Genomic DNA, 20,613 nt, shown 5'->3' with positions numbered 1-20,613 from the left:
ACCGGGGGTATTCTGATTTAGTGGATCTATGGGTGGAGCTCTGATTAAGAGTGTCCTTAAAAACAAAAACAAAAACAAAACCCTCTGGGAACTAGAATATGCAGGAGGGCTGGGAACAGTGGTTATGCCTCGAGGCTTCTGGAACCAGGAGCTCACAGAGAAGTGATCTGGGATCCTCCTGGCACTCACTTGTGCCAATTAATGGTGGAACTATAAACCTCTTACAATTCTTTCTGGAGCTACCAGCCCCTGAGTAAATTACTTGGGTGACATCATAGTTAATGTTCATGGGGTGGAAAGTGGAATGGGTATTCTTGTAATAAGTTTCTCAAGAGCTCTGAATGTTTGCTCTAGAGCTGATCCAGCAGGAGGGCAGCAGGGCAACGAGGAGCTAAAGCTTTTGGGTGGCCACCACCTGCCCCCACAGCTACAAAGCCCCTTCATGTTAGCCCTCAGCTCGCTACAGCTTTGGGCTCTTGCCTGCTTGGTGGCAGCCAGCCTCCCCCAGGCGTTTCCAGGAACCCTGAGGTTATTTCTGTAAAATATCAGTAGGTGTCTAAGCCCTGCCTTTCGTTGCTCACTGCCACAGTCCGCTGGCCTGATCCTCTGCAGCCTCAGGCCCCAGCTGTCCCAGAGGTGCCTGTTGGACTAGAACTATCCATCACTGCCATTGCCATTGCCCCTTCCTGGCTACAATGGAGCTGGGAATTGTACCCCAAGACTGAGCAAAGTGGAGATTACCCACCGCTCCTTGAGGGCAGAGACTGCAAGTTAGAAAGACTGCCCCGTGGTCAGTTTATCTGAAGAAGCATCTGCAGAACTCTGGCCTTTAGCGATTCAGCTTTCAGTTCAAAGCTGCAGACTCCGTCCAGGGGCCTGGGCGAGGGAGAGTTGAGGGGCACAATTGCTCAGGGTGTGAAGGCGTCGGGGGCAGAGGCTGAGACAGGACAGAGGGAGCAGGGCCAGAAGAGCCTGGTGCCTGTGATGACAGACAGATCCGTGGGCTCCTAGGTGCTGTGGGGATTAGTATAATAATAAAAATTTCTTGTGGGGTGCCTGGGTGGCTCAGTGGGTTAAAGCCTCTGCCTTCAGCTCAGGTCATGATCTCAGGGTCCTGGGATCGAGTCCTGCATCGGGCTCTCTGCTCAGCAGGGAGCCTGCTTCCTCCTCTCTCTCTCTCTGCCTGCCTCTCTGCCTACTTGTGATCTCTCTCTGTCAAATAAATAAATAAGATCTTTAAAAATTTCTTGCACTTTGAAAGCTCAGAAACTATAGAGACCTTACTGACCTCAAAATCCCAAAGGTATAATGGTATCAACAATAAAGCATCGATGTTTCAAATGTTGATGCTGAATCTTAGCTCTAGACCCCGAATCTGTAACTAGAACAGACCCTTAAGAAAAAGTTAAATTGCCAGAGAATCCCAGCCTCTTACTGTTTTCTTGAACTTACAGGTCGGCCACTTGTTTGATCCAGCTTCTCTGCAAATGTCTGTTTTTCTCCAAACCTCTGTCCCTCTGCGGGGGCTACCTCCCCTATACCTTCACCTTCCTTCACCTGTACACAGGTGGTCTTTGTGTCAGGATGGTCTGACTTGGGATTTTTCAACTTGACGATGGTGAAAAAGCAAGACACCTTGAGTAGAAACTATTTTCAGTTCTAAATTTTGACCTTTTCCCAGACTAGCAAGGTACGGTGTGATGCACTCTTGTGACGCTGGGCACTGACAGGGAGCCTCAGCTTACAGTCCGCCATGCACACATGCGGGAGCACACACGCCACACACGGGCAGCCACTCCATTTCTCACTTTCAGTGGTCAGTACCTGACGTGAGCTGTTGACCACTCAGTTATAAAACAGGCTTTGTGTTCGATGATCTTACCCATCTGTTGCCCAGTGTAAGTGTTTTAAGTACCTTGACAGAGGCCAGGCTAAGCTATGATGTTCAGTAGGTTAGGTGTATTAAATGGATTTTCTTTCTAGAATATTTTTTTTTCCTAGAATACTTTCGATTTATAGTGGCTTTATCAGGATGTAACCCTACTGGAGGCTGAGGCAGATCTGTGGGTCATCGAGGGAGTAGGGGTGTGGTAAGCGGGGGGAAGGGCAAGAGACGAATGGATAATCCACTGGGATACACTAAGTCTTGACTCTTACATAGGGACATATAGAGTATTGAAAGGAAAGGTTTGATGTAGGTTCCACACTTGTAAGCAGAACAAACAGGTTATGGAATGAGTATCTTTTGCTGGGAATTCAGAAATCGCTATTTAGAAATGGTCATGACTCTTGGGTTAATGGGCATTCGTTAGTACTTTGTACAGAGTATCTCTGTACAATGGTACACAGGATTTTGGTGAAATCCTATCAGCTGCCAAATGATAAAAATAACAAGAAATTGGGTTGACTCTTGTTCCCCCACCCCTGGCCCCATCATTTAGATAAAAAAAGTTGCTCCCTGTTCAGCATTCATGTGGGCCTCAGACTCTGTTATATATCTGGCAGGCTGTTTGTCTTGATCTTGATCATAGTAAGATCAATAGCTCCTGTTTGATATGAGAAAGTAATGTGTCAGCTGTATGATAATTTAAATAATTGTCCTGTTATCAAAGGAGAAAGGGTCTTTCAAGGAATTTGACTTCAGGGCAAATGTACAAATACTCTATTTTCTCTCTTTAGGTTCAATTCCAGAAATGTTTAACATGTTCTTAAAGCTAATTAAGTATTTGGCCTTAGTAACAATTCAAGGCTAAAATATGTATATATTTCTGTATTTGGTTATCTTTTTTTAACAAGGTGACAGACACTGACAAGTTTTAAATCCCCAAGTTGCCATTCTGAAAGCAACAAAGAAATTGAGAACATAATACAGGTCAGAGTTACTAATGCCAACTAAAAAGAGAAGACCTCCTGGTGTTTCTTACTGTTCATAACCAACAGTCTGTGGATATTCCGCGCAAGAAGCAGGTGATGATTAACAGAGGAAGACACTAATGGCTTGGGGCCACTTGTAGCCTGTAGAATTTTTCTCTGGGCCAACATTTAAAAATTGGGTTATTTGACACATAAGCATGAATTCATGGATTCTCTTAAGAAACGGAAAAGCCACAAATAAGGCAGGTTTGGCCCACCTCTCCACATGGGAACCAGCAATCCGTGAAGCTTGGGTAGCAGGGGCGCCCTCTTTCCCCGAAACACCACTTCATTTCTTCACATTGTCTTCTGTGCCTGTGGTGGACCTGGGTTTGGGAAGCTTGAACTTCTCTGACCACTAACCCCATGACTGCCTCTTTCCTTTTATTTTCTCTTCACTTCATTCCTGTATCTCTTGGCCATTCCAACTCCTTAATCAGCCCATTTTCCAAAGAACAAATTCATTCTTCCTTCCTCACGTTCTTTCCTTCCTTCCTTGGAGAGTGCTTCTATAATACTGAAGTGTGAGGAAAAGACTGTCCCCAAATGACTGTGATGATCTTTCCTTCGCAAAGATGACACCCAGATAGATACCTAAAATCATTTCCCGTCTTCATGTCAGGTCTACAGTGTTGCCCGTACCATAACCTAATACTGAAATTCAGAGTGTAATTTAAAGGCACTCTGAGTCTGAACAGACTCGGTAACTAAAAACATATTTCATCCTCCGAAAACAAAAGATTGAATCTATGAATATAAAAATGGTTGATAAGACTTGTTTTATGGAAAGAACATTTGCCGAGCGATTTTGCATTATGGTGCATGCTGTGGCCTAAAATAATGTGAGCAGTTTCCTCATTATTCAGTGATGGTACAGTACTGAAACAGATGCAGCCATTTGAGCTCAAAACTCAGACAGTAAGAAAACATGACTTCTGGCGAAAGATGTTCATGGGAGTCCCCCCCAGTTGGGAAGATCCAGCGATCCCCCTCAGAACCTACTGTTTGCTCTGCAGTTAGTCCCTGGTGAGAGGTGAATGCTGTCCTTGTTCCTGACCGTAGGCTGACTGGTAGGGGTTTCGTCCAGTTTCTCCTCACTGTGCCCGTAGAGAAGGCCTTACCAGTGTCCACAGGGGACCTCCCCACAGCTCTGCTAGGAGAATTGGTTATGGGGCTTTTAGCCATCTGCTGTTGTCAAGGGAATGGACACAGTGTGATGGTTCATTTTATGTGTCAATGTGGTGGAGCCACAGGTTGCCCAGATACTTGGTTAAATACTATTTCTGTCTCTGTCTGTGAAGGTATTTCTGGAAGAGATTAGTGTTTGAATTGGTAGACTAAGGAAAGCAGATGGCTCTCCCTAATGTGTATGGGCCTTGTCTACTCCACTGAGGGCCTGAGTACAGGGAATCCTGTATCCTGAGATACAGAATTCAAGAAGCATGAAGTGCTTACTATATACCAGCAACAATTTTTGGAAGTCTACTTCTACCTAATAAATGGACATATCAGAAATCTGTATCAGAAATAGGTCCATGTGGGTGGGTGGGGGCGTGATTTATCTTCTAAGCTAAATAGGAATTTCCACAGTGATGAAATGGTAGGACGAAAAATGAAAAATTAGAAATGATCTGTTGATGATAGGTGAGAAAGGAAAAAAATCCACTTCACCTAATTCCTCAGCTCCATAAGTAGATGGCAAGAAGCGAAATAGGTATTCCAAGTCAAACTGAAATACTTCCAAATTAGACCCACTAAGGAAATAAAAGAGTCCAAGATTCAGAGCCTGAAGCTCTAACAAACTGTCATTCTGGCTAAAAACTGGAACTCTGTTGAGGGGGGCAATGTAGATAATAACTACGGTGATTTTAAACTCCATTTGCTGGCAAATGGGCTCTTGTGGGTTCACTGGCCAAGGACTGGGATATTTTAAGAAGGGGTGTTTTGAGATGGGTCTGATGATATCTTTCCATTCTTGTTCCTTTGAGTTCTTCCTATATTTTTCTTTGGCTTGAATGTTCCTTTCTTGGGTGTACCCATCACCTCCTCAGTGGGAAGTTTTCTGTCCTTTGAGTCCCTTCACACTCGATAGCATTCCTCACTTCCATTTCTCTCTTGACCCCTGTGCTCAATGACGCCTTAGACTGTCAGTGTCACTGTGGTCATGGGGTGTCCCACTCCTACTCACATGTCCTACTCACACCAACCATGTTGGTTCCTGAAACCCAGAATTCAGCCTACACAGGCCTGAATGAAAGTCTGATGGCATGTACTCATTTTTAGGACTTGCACAGGCAAGCAGGAAAGAAGGTTCCTAAGAATGGAAAGATCTGAGTAGACCTAACATGGGAGAAAGAAAGTCTGAAAGAGTTGGGGCTCAGAGAGAAGTGCTGAGGCTTCCAGAATGCAGAGCCGAGGTCCATTCACACTCTGCTGGCGGCTTCAGAAAGACCTAACTGTGTTGTTATTTTTTTCCTTCCTGCTTGTTTTCCTCTTCTTACTAGCTGAATACACCTTAAAAGCCTTCAAACTCAGCTGTGTGCCAGGTGAAGAGGTCCTTGTCTTGAAGTGTGTCCAAGGGAGGGCAGAGACTTTGAGTGGAAATAGTATTTAGTGGCAGAGAAAGGGAAGGAAGGCAGGTAGGCCAATTTGAGAGCCATTCCAAGAAAGAAAACCACCTGGTGAATAGCCTGGCATAGTGTCAAGAATAAAGACCAGTGTTGAAACCCCAGCCCCAGCAATTAACCAAACATCTCAACTTTCTCAACATAAATGCACTACAAAATGAGAATTAGGAAAATAGCTAGTATCCTGGGTGTGCTGGAAAGCCTCCAGGTGTGCCTCCTCTGGATTCAAGAGAGAGCCTTGAAGCCTCGCTGGCTGTGGGTGGCCCCACTCTAGTGGAGGCAGGAGGGAACAGTGCCAAGAATCCCAAAGACCAGGGCTGCCTGAGTGGCACAGTCAGTTAAGCATCCGACTCTTGGTTTCAGTTCAAAATTGTGGGATCGAGCCCCCACATCAGGCTCTGCATGCTGCATGGAGTCTACTTGAGACTCTCTCCCCCTCTGCCCCTCCCCTCTGTGTGGGCCTGCATGTGCCCCCCCCCCACCTCAAATATTTTAAGAAAATCTGAAAAATGAAAACAACAGAAGGCCAAAGACCATAGTCCTCATATGATTCAACTACTGAGATAATCCCAGTGCCCAGCTACCTGTATAGTTGGGTCTATGATTAGACCCCTGTAGTCTAATCCTTGCGACTTTGAGGTGGGTGCATTTCTTAGCCAAAATATCAGACTTGAAAACCTCTCCCTGGAATAAGTAGATACTATTTCAGATGAACTCATGTCCTTGTGAAAGGGTACCGCACATTGATGGTTCTCACATGGACATTGCTATTTCTCCTTTCCCTTGGTTCAAGACAGAAACATTGACTCTGTGGCAGGGAGCCAGCAGCCACACAAATTAAAGAGAAAGGAATTGCTGCTTGTTCTTCAAAGTTTGGTCCAAGCGCCACCATCCCCTTTCTGAAGTTTTGTTTCCTGGCTACAGTCACTTGAGCAGAGCTGATCACTGCCTCCCTAGTGTCTGTCCTGTATCACCTGCACATCTCTATCGCATCGCCCATGCCGTGTTCTGTGATGACCTATTGACATGTGTGTCTCTACACAGATGCTAGCCCCTAAGTTCCACAAAAGCAGAGCTGGGTTGTATCTATCTTTATATTTCCAGAACCTAGAACTGTGCCTGGTCCACAGTAGGTGTTCAGGATTTCACGGATAAATGAAGGAATAAACAAAGCAAGAAGAAAATGGAAGAAGGGAGCTGATAGACAGTGAGGGGTTGCCTCCTCCTTATTTCTCCTCACTGTAGCAGCCCTTTCCCCATGTGTCATGTCCAAGCTCCCTACCCATCCCCAGTCTTGCTAAAGATCCCATCCTAGGCCTCAGGAAGCATCACTTTGGCTTACAGCCTGGGACATTTTGTCCCCACTGGACAGTTAGTAGGGTGAGGGATGTATGTGAGTCAGATCATGAAACCTGTGATTGGGAGATCCATGTGACCTGGTCCTGGCCAGTGACCTGCTCATGGAAGTTCTGTGTGAGGCTTCCGAGAAAGTCTGTCAGAAAGGATGCATTTAATTATTTACATCTTTGCCTTTTACTCCCTGCTGGGAATGAAGACACAATTTCTAGAGCTGGAGCAGCAGTCTTGGGACCTCTCACATCTCATACCTGATCTCTTTGCATCACAAACCAATGTTTACTGTTCCCTACCCTTGAGTTTTTAATGATGTGAGAAAAGAAACGCTTCTGTGTTTAAGTCACTGAAATTCAATCTGTGTTATTTGCAGTCCAAGATAATTCCAAACTGATAATTTGTTCTTTTTTTTTTTTTTTCTCCTTAGACATGACTAGGTCAGTTAATGTCTGGGCTTTTGCATTTCCTCTTCTCTCTGGCCAAAGTACTTTTCTCACAGATCATCACCTAACTGGCACCTTCTCAAGGTCAGATACTAGGTTAGAATGTCATTCTGTGCAGGGCTGGGGGACGGGGAGCTCTCTGAAAACCCCATCGCAGAAGAACTACCCATAGTCCTCCATCATTCTTTAATCCTATCATTCTCTTTTCTTCACTGCATTTATCACTCTCTGAATTGCAGTCCCCTTTGCCTGTTAGTTTTCACTCAGTGCATTCAGGCTGCTATAACAAACTGTGGACTGACTGGGTGGTTTGCAACAACAGAAATTTATTGCTTATTGGTCTGGAAGCTGGGCGGTCCAAGACCAAGGTGCCACATGGTCAACGTCTGGTGAGGGCTCCCTTCGCAGTTCATAGCTGGTGCCTTCTTGCTGTGTCCTCACATGGTGGAAGGAGCGAGGGATCTTTCTGGAGCCCCTTTTATAAGGGCCCTAATCCCATTTATGAAGGTTTCCCCCTCATGGCTTGAGCTTCACCCAAAGGCCCTACCTATCAATACTATAACTTTGGGTATTAGGTTTTCAGCGTAGCAGCTGTGAGGGAACATAAACGTTCAGACCCATAGCACCTCTTGATCACCCTAACCAAGAAGGCAGGAACCTTCTTTATTCTGTTCAGAACTGCTTTATCTCCAGCACCTAGAAAAGCACGTGGCATATGGTGGGTGCTCTATAAATAGTTTCCCAGACAGGGAGGAAACTTTCTGAGTTGCAAAAAGAATATATTTTCCCCGTAGAATACACTGTTCTATGTTGCACAGGTTTATAATTTAGGAAACAATGGGTTAAATGCATTTTAGGACCTAACTGCTGCCTCACATAGTTTAGATGAGTTTCTAGTTCAGTTTCTCCTAATGGCCTCACTGCAATCTTGATCATAGGTTGTCCCGCAGCCTATCCTTATAACCAGAAAGCACTGCCTCTCTACCTTTAATTCTTTTTTTTTTTTTTTTAAAGATTTTATTTATTTATTTAACAGAGAGAGAGAGCGCGAGCGAGATCACAAGTAGGCAGAGCAGCAGGCAGAGATAGAGGGGGAAGCAGGATCCCTGCTGAGCAGAGAGCCCGATGCGGGGCTCGATCCCAGGATCCTGAGATCATGACCTGAGCCAAAGGCAGAGGCTTAACCCACTGAGCCACCCAGGTGCCCCTCTACCTTTAATTCTTGATAGCTCGTCAGATTTTAACTCCTTGATGAAATTCTTTCTTTAGTTTATTAAAGGAAGTTATAAAATCCTTCCAAAAGGAGCCTTGCTCCATCTCAGGTAGTTATTTTCAAATTGATTTCTTGAGTGCTGCTGCTTATACTCCCTGCAGGCCCCATCCCGTTTCACATCCTGTCTGGAGATTATACTCAACCCCCTTCAACCGTACCCTTGCCGAACTTCCTGCCCTCCCCAGTGGTTCCTGCACCTCTTACCTTTTCCACAGGTCCATTTAAAGTGGGAGAGGTTTGTTAATCCCCTTGGGACTCTCCCTTCTGTCTGGCATTTCGGTGTGAGGAGTATGGTGGGCTATCAGGAGACTACACATAAGACCTTGACATTCAGGAGAGTAAATGATCTCTCTTAATGGCTGAAGGGTTGGGGTACCTGGGTGGCTCTGTTGGTTACGTGTCTGCCTTCAGCTCGGGTCATGATCCCGGGGTCCTGGGATCTCGCCTGTGTCAGGCTCCCGGCTCAGCAGGAAGCCTGCTTGTCTCTCTCCCACTCCCCTGCTTAGGCTTGCGGTCTCTCTCTGTCAAATAAGGAAATAAAACCTTTAAAAAAATGTCTGAAGGTTAAGTTTTATAGAGAGAACCCACCGATGCAGACTGATAGGACGGGACCATCCTTTATATACTTTCAGGGAATAAGAAGTCGATCCGTTTGAGGAGGTGAAGAATTCACGTCAGATGGTAGGAGAAGAGCCCAGGAATACAGTTTGGGTGCTGTGGCCCAGAGAGTTAGTGGTTGGCCCGTATCCATTCTCTCCCTTTCCTTTCTAGTCAAGGTGCCAGTCAGAGAAGAATACACTTCCAGTCTCCCCTGTGCTTAGGTGGGAGCACGGGATGCAGTCCTGGAAGAAGCGTTTGGGTTTATCTAAAAAGAGCTGACCCAGCTGCAAAGTGTGGCCTTTCCCCTCTTTACCCTTTCCTTGGGACTGCTCGCTGGAGCTTCTGTCATAATCTTGCATCACAAAGTCACGTTGAGGGTGGAAGGCCTACGCTAAGAGGGAGCAGCAGAGCCATGATTTCATGGAGCCCCGCGCCGGTTCTGAATTCCCATTCTGGGGCTGCTTTTCTGTGACAGAAGAAATCCTGGTGTCTTTAAGCAACTGCTTCTTTGAATTTTTTGTTCAATGCGGCCAAATGTAAGCCACTTTGATACAGAGGCCCACTTGGGGAGCTTTAAAAAAAAAAAAAAAAATCTCAACACCCAGGCTGCATCCCAGATCGTTTAAATAAAAAAACTCTAGGGATGGACCTCACGCATCAGCAATTTTTTAAAGCTTTCCAGGTGGTTCCAGTGTGTAGCCCAAGTTGAGAATCACGGCTTTAGGCTGCCAGCCCTGATGTTTAGCATGTTCAGGAATCCCCGGGGGGAATGGGGTGGTCCTTGTTAAAAATTGGAATTTCCACCCCTTACTCTCTAGAGATGTTGCTTCTTTAGCTGTGAGGGCACCGGTGATTCTGAGACCGCCAGTCTGGGAGGATGACCTTTGAAGAAACACTGCTTTAGGTAATGGGCAAGGACTTCAAGTTCAAAGGCAAAGAAGTGGCAAGATCGGAAGAAAATGACAGGAGCATTCATCTAGAACTAGTGAATAAGTTGAAAAGAAGAGGTGAGAGACGGGTGGTATAGAGACCAACTGGGAGACAGTGCGGTGCTTGATGGCCTCAGGGGGACCATCTGTGAGCTAAGAGGGTGACCTCAGAAATGGGGAGGAGAGGAGAGAGACAGTGGACACTGCGGAAGATAAAAGCTCACAGAGTTTACTACCTGACAGGAGAGGAGGATTTATTATTTACTGACTCACTCATTCTTTGTGCCTAAAGAATGCACTAGGGGTTTGACTTCTGGATTCATCCATATATCCCCACCTTTGCTCAAACTCAGTTAAATGGTTGTAGACGATTAGTTTCCTTCCAGCCACAAATGTTAAGTTGATTTTTGTTAACCTGGTGGGGGAACCTTTATTTGCTAAATCAGCTCTTCCATTTAAAGGCTCAGACACTTTACACTAACAAGAGTCTTTTTGACCAATTTGAGTATTTGTTTATATATAAATACATGCATATATACATATAGACAAGGACTATACATATGGGCATATATGGATATAGACAAGCAATTAAATGTTTTTTCATGTGGTTTTTGCTTTTTTTTAAAGTCTTGTCTTGTAGAGCAGAGGAAATAAATGAATATAGTTACCGCTCTTGAGCTGTGCTTTATGTACATATCCTTTTAGAAGATGGCTTTTAAGGGCGATCCTAATGGAAAAATCATTATTCAACTATTCCATATCCACTGAGCAGATAGATGTTAGGGTGATATTTTATCAAATAACTTTAAACCTGACTTGAGTAACCTTAAAATAACACCCTGTCTGCTGATCCATTGTAATAATGAATACCTACACCTTGGAAAGTGCTTGTAGGTGTGCCTTTTTTTTTTTTTTTTTAAAGATTTTATTTATTTGAGAGGGAGAAAGAGGGAGCATGAGGGGGGAGGGGCCAGGAGGAGCCTGATGTGGAACTTAAGGACCCTGAGATCAGGGCCTGAGCCCAAGGGAGACACTTAACCAACTGAGCCACCCAGGCACCCCGTAAGTGTGCTTTTTAAGTCTTCTGTTGTTTAAAAGCAACATACTGGTTTTACAGCTATAAATCACAAAGAAATAATGGTCCAAAGTAATAGATAACATCATAAAATGTAAGTTAGTCTAACTGGTCAGTTCTTACTGAAGTCTTTGTTGGAATAGGTTTTACAATACCAACTAAAGTTAATGAACGAACAGAAGGGACACATCCTCACTGACTTGGCACACAGGGAGCAAGCATGAATGAAGCACGTCTTTGCTCTCTTGTACTTCACCATCTAAATAATAAAGTGACAGTAAATTTTCCGAAAGTTCATTTTAATTTAATTTTCTCTCTGACTGGCGCATTTGTTAAGAAGGCTCTAGCAGGGTGAAGGTCACTAGATCTGTTCAAAGCATAAAAAGGCTGACTTCAACAGGCAACGGGAGAGCCCCTGTCTAGATTCCATATCACCTGTCATTTTGTGGCTAATAATAACACTGCTCTTTAATTTGGTCTGAGTCAGTACTGTGTCAGTTGCTTATGGTTCTTAAGCAACAATATTAGTACTATGGAGAGAGCACCAGCACTGGCCAACTTCTAGCCAAGAAGACGAGAGAATGTGAACACCGTGTATGTGGACTGTCACGAGGCTCTCCTATCCCCCTCCCTCCAGATATTCTCTCCTGCAGCTGGATTTTGGTTCCACGTTTATACACTAGTAGCTAAATTAATTAGAGCCAAGGGCTGACCATATTGGGGATTCAGTACCTTTGTGATCACATTTATTGCATACAGAAAGGGATCTAGTCCTTGGTCCCAAACTCCACCCCTAATGTGAGCGAAGTGAAGTCTTGCAAATGATAAAGCACTGGGCACTGGGGAGTCTTTGTGTGGAGGTGTTGGGCAGAGCTCTACCTCCATTCCCATTGGGCCCAACAACCCAAAGTGTTAATTCTCCTACAGATGGGCCAAAGGTATTTGCTCTGGGTTGAATTAAGTCTCCTCAGCCCTAAATTCCTATGTTGAAGTCCTAACTCTTAGTACCTAAGAATGAGATCTTCTTTGGAAATACATTGTTGCAGATGCAATTAGTTCTGTTACTGTGAAGTCAGACCAGAATAGATCAGGCACCCCCAATCTGATATGACTGATATATGACTGGTTGCCTTATAGAGAAAAAAAATTTGGATCCACACACATACATGGCGGCGGGCGGGGGGAGGGATGTATGAAAATGAAGACAGAGGCACTTCAACAAGTCAAGGAACAAGCAGGATTGTCAGCAAACTCCCAGAAGCTAGAAGAGAGGAACAGATTCTTCCTCCCAACCCTCAGAAGGAACCACCCCTCCCTAAACCTTGATCTTGGATGTGCAGCCTCCTTCTGTGCGACAAGAACTTCGTGATGTTTCTGCCACCCACTGGGGCCTACTTTGTCGCTGCAGCCCTAGCACACTAAGAGAGAATTGTTCTCTGGTCCTTCTCTTTGATGGATAGCATATGGAACTCCCCTTTCATTATCTGACCAGTGAGAGTTAACATTTTTAAACCAAAACACCTGTAATAGAAAGGGAACACACAGGACAGAGTGGGTGGCGTGGCAGGCTTGCCAACCAGGCCTCTGGGACTAATAAGGCCTCTTCCATCACGTGGATTAAGAAAGCTGAGGGGGCTGCCTCCAGGCTCACCAAACACTTCCATATTCTCCCACCCCATGTACTGGCTGCCGTGTCAGCTTCGCCGTGGAAAGGAAGCATTACTGAGCGAGCTGCCAATCTGAATTCTCCCTCTCCCTGCCCTCCTGACTTCCTACCAAAGAGAACAAGGAACAAATAAGAACCAGCTAAAAGTGGGACTGGAAAAAATGGGGCAGAAAAGTCAAATAGGAGTCAAACAAAACTAAAACACACCAAAAGGAAAAAAAAAAAAAAAAAACCAGGAGGAGAGGTAGAAGCAGAAAAGAAGAGTAAACTAGGTGTGGTTGGTTGGAAATTAATTGCTGGAGGAAAAAAATCTGAAATCTCTGGGTATGAATCTCTATGATATTCATTACATTATTCTCAGAATCCATTAGAAAATTAAGATTCTCCTTGTGATCCCATGTATTCACATCTCAACAAATTGTCTCTGGAATTCAATCATCGAACTTCATGCATGATGCTTATTTTATTTTTTATAGCTTAGTTCTGTAACCAAGGTCTGTGATTCACCCTGAATTAACACAGAACACTGGAATGATGAAGCTAGAAGACTCAGGTCCCTCAGTTCAGCCCTTTCATTGAGGTGTGCAGAGAATTTAACAGACTTGTCCAATGTCACACAGCCTGTACCAGAGCTAGGCCAAAAGATTTTTATAAATACGTAATTTATGAGGAATACAGTTTGATTTACGCAAAGAAAATCTTTCTAAACTACTTTTGAACCCTCACATATCCATATATTTTTAAGGTATTAAAGAAGCCTTGGGTCTCCTGGGTGGCTCAGTTGGTTGGGCATCTGACTCTTGGTTTTGGCCCAGGGCATGATCTCAGGGCTGTGAGATCAAGGCCCATGTCTGGCTCTATGCTGAGTGTGGAGCCTGCTTGAGATAATCTTTACCTCTGTCTCTCCCCTTTAATCATGCTCTCAAAAAAATAAATAAATAAATAAAGCCTTTTGATAGCCATCTGGGAAGCTTCAACCTAGAAGATTCCTCCAAACATAATGTAAGGAACTAAGATAAACAAAAATTTATTTCAACCAAAGTATTTGAAAAATATTTGATGGATACATTTATTTTTCATATAAGTGTATCATGATGTCCTGAATTTTGCATGTCTTATAAATAATTACCCGAACACAATCTGAATTTCCTAATAGTGTAACCATGTGCTAGTCAGTCTTTTGAGTGCTTGATGTATTTTCACTTTCAGTCCTTAACAATACTGTATGATTCAGTCTCATTAGCTATTAACCCCATTTTCTGATGAGAAAACGGAGGCAGGGAAGGACAGTATCTACCCTTATCTGAGGTTCCACTATTTGTAAAAAGGCAGGGCTGAGATTTGAACACAGGCATAGTCTGTGTACTTAGGCCAGTGTGCCTGTCTGCCAACGCCCAGCCCACCGGCCACAGCATCATCTCCCAGCATCTGCTGGAGGACCCTGGCTCCTCTGGGGCTGTTCCTAGCCTGCGCACATATGCTGTGCTCTTTTCTCTTGGATCTCAGGACATGTTTGATGGAACTGGCGCCAGACCGCAGAGCGATGGGCATTGGCTCCAGTCTTAGAGCAGCCTTGGATTGGCAGAGTAACTTCTGGAGGTTGGGAGTCACCTACCTGGCCCCACAAACCTTCTCAACTACTCCGTGGGGAGCATGACAGCCAGTTGACAGAGAAGGGAATCGAGATTGAGACCGTGAAGTAGTTCCATCAAGGTCACAGAAGATGGTTCTCTGCCGAGGTCTGCCTAAATGCTAAATCTTCACATACACTTGCCCAAGTTGCCTCTAAAGCTGCTTGAAAGCCTCTAAATCTCCTCAAATACGAAACAAGGAAATGGTGCTGTATGAGTACACTCTGTGCCCTGAAGGCCTAGGGATTCTTCAGAGGTATTTTGGAAGTCGTTTTGAGAAGGAAGTCCAAAGTCACTGGCCCCAATAGCCACCTACCCCTGATGTGTGTGTGTATGTCATACACACACACACACACACACACACACACACACAGCAATGCCACTTGAAATCTGCCTTCTAAGTCTGACTTTGCACATGTAGACAGAAGGAAGATTCTGCTGCTAAAACAAGTTTGGGGACTATTCTAGCAAGGGATCCCTGAGGCCCCTCTTAGCTTTAGTACCAATGAGGGGATCAGCATTGTAAAGGGACAGTAGCTGTGGTCACTCAAACCAGGCAGAAGAGACTGGGGGTTCACCTGGCTGGCTCTGTCCAGAAAACATCAGTTGCCTTTGAAAGAAAAGGATATACTGCAACTTTGGCTGATCTAGACACAGTTTGAAAAGCTGTTGTAAAGATGTCTGTGATGATGGCCTTCTTCCCCAGGGCTGGCTAGGGAGAGACACAGTCTCAGTTTTCTTGTGGCCACCATTCCCTAGGGTGTCATTTAAGGATGGAGGGGTCTAAGCATCTGTGGCTTAATCAAAACTCATGGGCTTTTCTCCTCTTCTTTATCTTACCTCGTCCTCTTTTTACCCTGTCCTACCTTCAACCCAGTCTCCCTCCTCTGGCTTCAGTGCCAAGTGATAAACAGGAAAGGAGGGGTCTGTGCTGGTTAAGAAATAAGTCATTTCATTTACTCCTCCAAGTCTTGCTTTTGTCCCACCAGTGTTCCTACTCAAAGCAAAGCACTGGAGTTTAGGTGACAGGTGTCAGGCCAGCATCTTGATGAACGCACGGAGAGTCAAGTTTTCTGTTTCCCCATCCCTATAGTTCCCAGCCCTTTCACTAAAAGGTGTGTATGTAGAAAAGAATAAGGCCAAGTGTTATTATTCATGGTGATGGTGATCATACCTTTTCACAGGACACTTACTGAGTTATATTTTACACATCATAAACTTCACTCATTTTGAATGTGCAATTCAATGATTTTTAGTAACCATTTAGTTGTACAATCATCACCAGTTCAATCTTGGAACACTTCTATCACCTCAGAAAGTTACCTCAAGCTCATTTGCAGTGACTCCCTGTTCCCACCCCAGATCTAGGCAGCCACTAATCTCCTTTTTGAGGTGTACAGATGTGCTTTTTTCTGAGCATTTCATGTAAAAAGAATCATAATAATGTGGCATTTTGTAACTTTGATTTAGCGAACTCTTCTGATTCACCCATATGTTAGGGTGTTTTTGTATTTCATTTCTTTTTACATAATACTTTTTCAAGTGGCAGCATTATGTAGAGGAAAGATCATGGATTTCAGAAGCATGCAACGTGGGGCCAAATCACAGTCCTACCGCTTCTGAGTTGTGTAACTTTGGGCAAGTTTCTTAACCTCTTTGAGACCCATTTGTAAAAATAAGGATAATAATCACCTCTCCCTCAGAGGATTATTCTATGAATTATCTGGATTGTGCTGGCAAGTGATGGGAGCTCAAGAAATCCAGGCTTTGTTTCTACATTCCCCAGGAGCCTTTGCTTTTCTTAACCCTGCATCAGAGTTTAAGGTGAATCTACAGTCTCCCTACCAGCTTTCACATTAAACTTGACATGAGAGCCAACATAACTAGTGATGTTAGGAACAGAATTGCACTGAGAAGAATCATCACATCCTTCATTAATGAAACCCAGATGGTAAGAAGCTAAAGGGATTTCCTTCGGTCATAATGCTGTCTTTTTTTTTTTTTTTTTAAGGAAGAAGGTTAAATTGTGTTCATTATTTTAAGGAGAAAATGTTTCAGATTCTCTCCTAAAACACTATACAGAGTAGGCCTTATCTTTGCAAGGCTCTAAGAACAACATATTTTCCCCACTAAGTCTTAGAAAACTGCTCCCAATAATATAAACTCTCAGGTAACATAAAAGTAAGTAGCAAGGGGCTACCAACTCCTCAGATATCAAATCCATCTCAAATCCTCAAAACTCAACTTTGAGCCAGTAGTTTCAGACTCCTTCTTTCCTGAAAGTTTGGAAGGACCTGAAATTCTTGTGTTTGGTAATGCAGACTAAATCGAACTCATTGTTTCCTTCTCCAGTCTATCTTCTGTGATTAGAACTTGTCACCGTTTGTGTTTCTCCTTAGAGAGGTCCTGAATATAACCCCATCGTACGGTCTTGGACGCAAAGTTGACAAAGGTGCTACTCTTTAGCTCTGGGCATAACATTTCCTGTTGTTAAGCTGTTTTCCCTTTGGAATCATTGTTTCTCTACAGTTTTTATTCCACCACTGTTCCCCTTTGTGCTTCTGATTGTTCTACCTCCCTTCTTGTCTGGGATTTATCACAGCTGCATTTCTTCCCCCGAATTCCTTAAACACTGAATCCCCTTCACCTTCTAGATGGAATCCCGGATTCACTTCCTGTGAGGCACAGTGTAACAGTTAAAACAGAAAAGGATGAGGGTTCTAACTATTTCTACCAAATGAAATAGGTTTGTAATATACTTTTTGTCTCATCTCAAGGACATTAGATACTGTGTCTTGTTAGATACTGTGCCACTTGTTAAATGCAGTTACTGAAAAAGGCAACATAGGGCCTTCTAATCTGTATATATATATATATGTATATAGTCACGATACATATTATTGGCCATATATTATTGGCATTAAAAATGACAGAGTGATTTCTTCAAATGGATAATTAGATTCAATTCCTACACATGACTAATCTGCAACATTATCAGCTTAGTCTAATAGACTTGAACTTTGATTATGATACAGACATACACAGATAAAGAGATAAAGGTTATAGCCAGATGGACTCAAACACTTAATGTATTTCTATAAGGATTCCTGTGTTTCCTCACTCTGTGTTCTTACTTGAGTATAGTAACTGTTGACAAAATCCATGACTAACATCTTTCCTGAGAATGAGAGATCAGGAAGAAGTAGATGGGGTCTCAGAGGAGAAGTTTCTGCTCACTGTATTAGCACCTAAAGTAGGACCTGGGACCCATAAGGGGGATAAAAAGAGATAAAAATAATGGGGGGGGCACATGAACAGCCTAGGTTTAGATGGATTTGTGAATTTCCCCAGTCTTCATAAAAATTTTCTTCTGTTAAAACTTTCCTCTCATACACTACAGTGAGGAGAGTAATTTACATCTAAGACTTTATTTTAGAGATTTTATTTTAAATGGTATCATAGGAATTTATCTCATGGCATAAATAGTTTAGTCAATCTAGGATTTAGCAAAGATTTTCTCTCTACTGAACTGGCCTTTCGTGCCGTAGATGTTCAGCAGATGACAAATAATCTCGAGGAGTGATGACTTAACTTCATTTTGACAGCCAAACATTCTGCAAAAAAATTCCGAAGCCCTGCGTCCAGATATGTGGACAGTATACTGCCAGTTAATTTTAAAAAAGAAAAGTCACGTAATGACCCAGATCTTGAATATATGTATATTTAAGAATCACACAACCTTCAGATTGTAATTTGGCACCTAGTTAGTCTGTCTACAGCTCTCGAAAGAGTCCTGGCTCAGGGTGATTGGTTAAAACCCCAGATTTGCAGATCACTTCTGAGGTCTTGACCACCAGAAATCACTGTCAGCATCCATGCATCAGTATACGAATGACCAAAAATAATGCCAAGAGTCTCCTACCCTGAGATGGCAGCAAGTTTTTGGTGTGCCTGACGAGCCATTTCACAGCCTTTGGTTCTGGTCTTGTGCATTTCCGCCCGGAGTGAGGGGCAGCTGACAGAGACGTCCCCGATAGAAATGACCAACTCTCGGTACAGGGCCACTTGCGTGTTGAACTCCTGGACAAGCTGGAAAAGAATTGACTTTCTTTCAGGAACATTTCCTATTTGGGTGTATACAAACATGGGTTTTCAGTGACCCTTCAGCCAACTCCACAAGTCTCCAGCTACAGACTGCTTAAAGATCAAGGTAGAAAGATGGCAAGTTTCTCTTTGTCCAAGGCGAGTGTTTATTTTCATCAGTAAGTCCGGGCGCAGAAGCTGTATTTCCGGACGTCCTCCCCCGGCCCCCCCCCCCCCCGCGCCCCGCTCCCCCGCACCCCAATTCAGTTTCTGAAGAGCAAGAGCGTATGCCACTCCCAGGTCACTAAAGCTTGATGCTGGGAACTCTCACATATAATGATCCCCTTTACTACAGCTAAGATAAGGATTTTAAGTTGCGTGGGGAAGAAGGCCAAAGATAGGTTGCAATAGGGAAACGGTTCACCTCCTCCCAGGCCACTGAACCAGAGACTGGCTTAGGATCCTGACTGGAAGACCGGCCACAGCCTTTGCGCTGGAACCTTCGTCCCCTCTGCAGCGCCCCGTGTGCTCTGTTTGGGTTTATTTGCTGCTGTCTCCCCACAAAGCAGCACCCCCTCCTTCCCATCCTCTCCCTCCCTGGTGAGCAAGCCACTTCACCGTGTCTTTCCTATCCACCATTCTCTGAGGGGGTAGAGGCATGACTTACAGCCGCTGACCCTAAGACCCTTGCCGTGGCACTTCTTTGCGGGGACATTACGACCCGGGTGTCACCCCGAATCTGGGGACTGCAGATTTAAAAATAGTGCATGTGCACGTGATCGGCATGGAGGAGCTGAGGGTGGAGGAGTGGCTGGCAGTCAAGCAAACGATTAACATACAAGATGCCCCCACCTCCTCTCCAAAAAAAAAAAAAAAAAAAAAAGAAAAGAAAAGAAAAGAAAAAAGAAAAAAGAAAAAAAAAAAAGGCGCAGTTTTCACCTACCATCTTGCAGTCGTCCAGGGCTCGTTGGGTTTTGTGGGCGCTTTCGGAGTTGCTGCCCCTGCGCTCCCAATCCCCGCTCTGCAGCGGGGGCTTGCTGATCTGGAAGATCGAGGAGCGGGTGGACCGGCTGGGGCGCTTTTTGCGCCCATTCGGTGCAGAACTCATGCATACACATCCACCAAGCCGAAGCCGCTGGTGCAGTGCGCCCCGGCGCGGGCGGCCCGGTCGTTGCCCTGCGCGCCGCCAAGCAGCCGGAGCCGGGAATCGAGGCGCGGCGCTCACAGGGTTGGGGCTGGCTGCGCGGGTGGGTAACCTTCAGCTTGAAGGAGAGCCGGGAAAGCGCTGGCTGTGCCGTGCAGCATCGCTTCCACGGAGCAGCGAGGAAGGGGCTCGGTCAAGTTCTGCTCAGCAGCATTGCCGGCCCTGTCCCGGGAGCTGGGCGCTGGCGCGGGCTCGCACTACCTTCCCCTCGGCATGGATCGCAACGCTGGGCGAGGAGGAACGCGCCGCCAGGCGGTTCTGAGTTTCCATTCAGATGGGGGAGCAGCTTTCAAAGCCTGCGCTGTAAGGTGGGGGTGGGGGGCTGCGAGTGTCGCTCCGGCTTCAGTGTCTTCCCGCAGCGGCGCTCCGTCGTCTTTCCCCTCCCTCCCCCCCCCGTCGCCGGGCCTGGAAGGGCTGGCAGTCCCCGAAGCAGGCAGTCGGCTCTAATAGGCTGCCTTGATCCCCCGTCTCTACGGGCTCATCTGTTTGAGGATCCCAAATGAATCCGTGGCGGGACTGGCAGACGCCGGGAATCGGTCCGCCTGACGTTGTGCGCTGCCCCGCACATTGATAGGACGGGAATACTAATGTGATCCGGCCAGAGGAACCCCCCCCCCCCCCCCGCCCACTTCTCCCTCCACAGTTTATGCACTTACCCAATCAAATCCCCGGGAACGTCAGTTGCAATATTACTTCATCTGCGCTATTCTTAGAAGCGCAAAGTGTCATCAGAGTGGAGCACATTGCCACATGCTGGGACCTAAACATGGTTTTCAAACCAACCTGTGTGCGTGGAAGGCCCTCACCATCTCAGGC

At 45.1% G+C, this 20,613-nt stretch overlaps 1 protein-coding gene across 3 annotated transcripts in view; it reads right to left on the bottom strand.

Annotated features, from left to right (window-relative positions):
* The window catches only part of RGS7BP (regulator of G protein signaling 7 binding protein), a 95,854-nt gene extending 75,470 nt beyond the window's left edge, over window positions 1–20,384 (bottom strand). Inside the window, exons 1-2 of one of the 3 annotated variants that reach the window (XM_059175090.1) lie at window positions 19,537–20,384; window positions 18,433–18,599 (exon numbers count right to left, since the gene is read on the bottom strand). In XM_059175090.1, coding sequence (XP_059031073.1) covers window positions 18,433–18,599; window positions 19,537–19,701 — 332 coding nt within the window. In that variant the 5' untranslated portion in view covers window positions 19,702–20,384. Of the gene's footprint in view, window positions 1–18,432; window positions 18,600–19,260; window positions 19,332–19,536 lie in introns of those variants that run through there. The other 2 variants (XM_059175088.1, XM_059175089.1) reach the window with 2 other exon arrangements.
* Between the last annotated feature and the right edge of the window lie 229 nt (window positions 20,385–20,613).

The sequence above is a fragment of the Mustela lutreola genome, chromosome 5 (genome assembly GCF_030435805.1).
Source record: "Mustela lutreola isolate mMusLut2 chromosome 5, mMusLut2.pri, whole genome shotgun sequence".
Lineage (NCBI taxonomy): Eukaryota > Metazoa > Chordata > Mammalia > Carnivora > Mustelidae > Mustela > Mustela lutreola.
This window is presented reverse-complemented; position numbering and strand designations above follow the sequence as displayed.